The 3,155-nt window shown below is 66.8% G+C and overlaps 1 protein-coding gene across 2 annotated transcripts in view; it reads left to right on the forward strand.

Annotated features, from left to right (window-relative positions):
- ITGB4 (integrin, beta 4) overlaps positions 1 to 3,146 on the forward strand; it is a 33,352-nt gene extending 30,206 nt beyond the window's left edge. Inside the window, exons 33-40 of one of the 2 annotated variants that reach the window (XM_010856178.1) lie at positions 307 to 543; positions 683 to 841; positions 1,204 to 1,353; positions 1,885 to 2,073; positions 2,163 to 2,318; positions 2,402 to 2,566; positions 2,663 to 2,770; positions 2,889 to 3,146. In XM_010856178.1, coding sequence (XP_010854480.1) covers positions 307 to 543; positions 683 to 841; positions 1,204 to 1,353; positions 1,885 to 2,073; positions 2,163 to 2,318; positions 2,402 to 2,566; positions 2,663 to 2,770; positions 2,889 to 3,028 — 1,304 coding nt within the window. In that variant the 3' untranslated portion in view covers positions 3,029 to 3,146. The remainder of the gene's footprint in view (positions 1 to 306; positions 544 to 682; positions 842 to 1,203; positions 1,354 to 1,884; positions 2,074 to 2,162; positions 2,319 to 2,401; positions 2,567 to 2,662; positions 2,771 to 2,888) is intronic. The other variant, XM_010856179.1, reaches the window with a different exon arrangement.
- Positions 3,147 to 3,155: the final 9 nt, after the last annotated feature.

Here is a 3,155-nt window from a genome sequence, read left to right on the forward strand (position 1 = left end):
TCTCCCCAGGGCGGGGCCGACTGCTGGGGCTGCGAGGCCCCGGCGGAGGTCGGGTCCGTGGGGGCCTCCTGCCAGGCCAGGGGACCTGTGTTCCAGAAGCCTGCGGGGGTTGGTTGGGCCGTGGACTCCTCCAGGGGCCTCTGTCCCTGGTGGGCAGAGGGAGGCTAGGTGTTTTGATGCCAGGGGGGCCCCGGAAGGTAGGTAGGTAGGTAACCCCCGGAATTCCCAGGGCTACGGCAGCCCGCCCCTCGGGGCTCCGGGGTCTGCAGCCGGGCCTGTGGGAGTGACCCTGCCCTGTCCCCGCAGAGCACCTGGTGAACGGGCGGATGGACTTTGCCTTCCCGGGCAGCGCCAACTCCCTGCACAGGATGACCGTGAGCACCGCGGCCCACGGCGCCCACCTGAGCCCGCAGCTGTCCCACCGCGTGCTGAGCACCTCGTCCACCCTCACGCGGGACTACCACTCGCTGACCCGCACGGAGCACTCGCACTCCGCCACGCTGCCCAGGGACTACTCCACCCTCACCTCCCTTTCCTCCCAGAGTGAGTGCCGCCTCTTCCCCGGCCCTCCGGCCAATCGTTCCTCTCTTCCAGCTCCTGGAGGCGGGGCGGGGGCTGCTGCCCTCCGCCCAACACGCACACCCGCCCCGCCCCAGCTCACTTGTGTTTTGTCCTGCCCTAGGCCTCCCTCCCATCTGGGAACACGGGAGGAGCAGGCTTCCGCTGTCCTGGGCCCTGGGGTCCCGGAGTCGGGCTCAGACGAAGGGAGCCCCCCGCTCCGGGGACTTGAGAGACTCTATAATCCTGGCTGGGCAGCCAGCAGCGCCCTCTTGGGGCCCAGGTAGTACAGAGGTGGCAGTCCTGCGTCTCCATGGCCGTCCCGCTCCATGTCACCATCCACCCACCATCAGCACTGCCCGCGCCTTCGCACCCTCCATTCCATCTACATCCACGCTGGTGCCTAAAGCGGCCTGTCCTCCCGGGGTGCTGGGCTGGGGCCAGCTGAGGAGGGTGGGGGGCCGGGTACTCAAGCAGACCCCGCACTCACCCTGAGTGCGGTGGGGAGGCGCCGGGCAGCCTAGAGAGGGTGCTGCAGGGCCGAGTGGGCTGCCCGACCAGCAGTCAGGGAGGTGCAGCTGAGAACCAGGGACTACTGCCCAGATAACCCCGCCGCGGGCTGACTGCGGCGCCCCCTGTCTGCAGGCTCCCGCTTGGCTGCGGGTGTGCCCAACACACCCACCCGCCTGGTGTTCTCCGCCCTTGGACCCACGTCTCTGAAAGTGAGCTGGCAGGAGCCGCAGTGTGAGCGTGCGCTGCAGGGCTACAGTGTGGAGTACCAGCTGCTGAACGGCGGTGAGGCCTGGCTGCTGGTGGGCTGACATACAGGGGCTCGGGCTGTCCGGAGCCCAGCCGAGCCGCTTGACCACTGATGTCCCCCGCTGCCACCCCCTGCCTCTCTGAGAGGGCCTTTCCCTTCTGAGTCCCCCAGTGTCCCCTTCACTGCATCCCTTCTTCCACTGCGTCCTCACCCATCTCCCTGGGCCTCTCTCCTGATCACTTCCCCTGTGAGGTTTTGCTTAGGGACCCAGGGTCTCTCTGCTGGGCTATGAGAAGTGGCCCTTCTCTGGGCAGGCATGACCTGGGCCCATAAACAGCCATCATACACAGATGGGATTTCAGACTCCACTCACTCCTTGTATGGTGCACAGCCTGAACCACCAGCCACACCACACAAGGCCGCCCCGACCTGCACCCCAACCACAGCTGGTCCTGTCTGGGCTAGGACCAGGTCTGGGCTGCGGCCTAGGGGAGGGGCGAGATCAGGCCAGGGGCTAGGGATGAGGAATGAGGCTGCTCCACGGTCTGCCTCCGTCCCCCACCCAGGTGAGCTGTATCGCCTCAACATCCCCAACCCCAGCCAGACCTCGGTGGTGGTGGAGGACCTCCTGCCCAACCACTCCTACGTGTTCCGTGTGCGGGCCCAGAGCCAGGAGGGCTGGGGCCCGGAGCGTGAGGGTGTCATCACCATTGAGTCACAGGTGCACCCGCAGAGCCCACTCTGCCCCCTGCCGGGTGAGTTGCCACCCCCACCCCCACAGGTGCCCCCACCTGGCCCTCAGATACCCACCTGTCCCCTGACAAACTTCCTCTGCTGCCCCCAGGCTCCGCCTTCACTTTGAGCACGCCCAGCGCCCCAGGCCCGCTGGTGTTCACTGCCCTGAGCCCCGACTCGCTGCAGCTGAGCTGGGAGCGGCCCCGCAGGCCGGATGGCGACATTCTGGGCTACCTGGTGACGTGTGAGATGGCCCACGGAGGAGGTGCTGCCTGCCCCGGGTTGGGGGGCGGAGGGGGAGGGGTGGAGAGGGAGCCGCAGAGGTTGAAAGGCATCTTTCCTGCACAGAGCCAGCCACTACGTTCCTGGTTGACGGCGACAGCCCTGAGAGCCGGCTGACCGTGCCTGGCCTCAGCGAGAACGTGCCCTACAAGTTCAAGGTGCAGGCCAAGACCACCCAAGGCTTCGGGCCGGAGCGAGAGGGAATCATCACCATCGAGTCCCAGGATGGAGGCAGGCTTCTTTGCCCCTTCCCCAGCCCCACCCCTTCTCTGGCCACGCCTTCTCCTGGCACCATCCTCTAACTGTGCCCCCACCCACCCTCTCCAGGACCCTTTCCACAGCTGGGCGGCCACTTGGGGCTCTTCCAGCACCCAGCGTCAGGGGAATACAGCAGCATCACCACCCACTCCAGCACCACTGAACCCTTCCTACTGGGTGAGTTGCCTGGTGGGGGCTCCTGGCTCTCCCCAGGAAACACAGAGCTAACAGAGGAAGGGGTGGGGGGGGCAGTCAGGACCCAGGGGTGGGTCCTTCAACACTTCTTCCCCTGCAGATGGACTGACCCTGGGCTCCCAGCATCTGGAAGCAAGTGGCTCCCTCACCCGGCATGTGACACAGGAGTTTGTGAGCCGGACTCTGACCACCAGTGGGACCCTCAGCACCCACGTGGACCAACAGTTCTTCCAGACCTGAGCGCCCCCCTCAACACACACACCCCGTCCCACCCCCTCCCCATGTGCTGCCTCAGCTACTCCATCCTTGGACCCCTGGTGGCCCACCCCAGCCGCATGCTGCGCACAAGGCCGCCGCCGCCGGCCAC

Source organism: Bison bison, unplaced genomic scaffold (assembly GCF_000754665.1).
Source record: "Bison bison bison isolate TAMUID 2011002044 unplaced genomic scaffold, Bison_UMD1.0 scf7180017864371, whole genome shotgun sequence".
NCBI classification, from domain to species: Eukaryota; Metazoa; Chordata; class Mammalia; order Artiodactyla; family Bovidae; genus Bison; species Bison bison.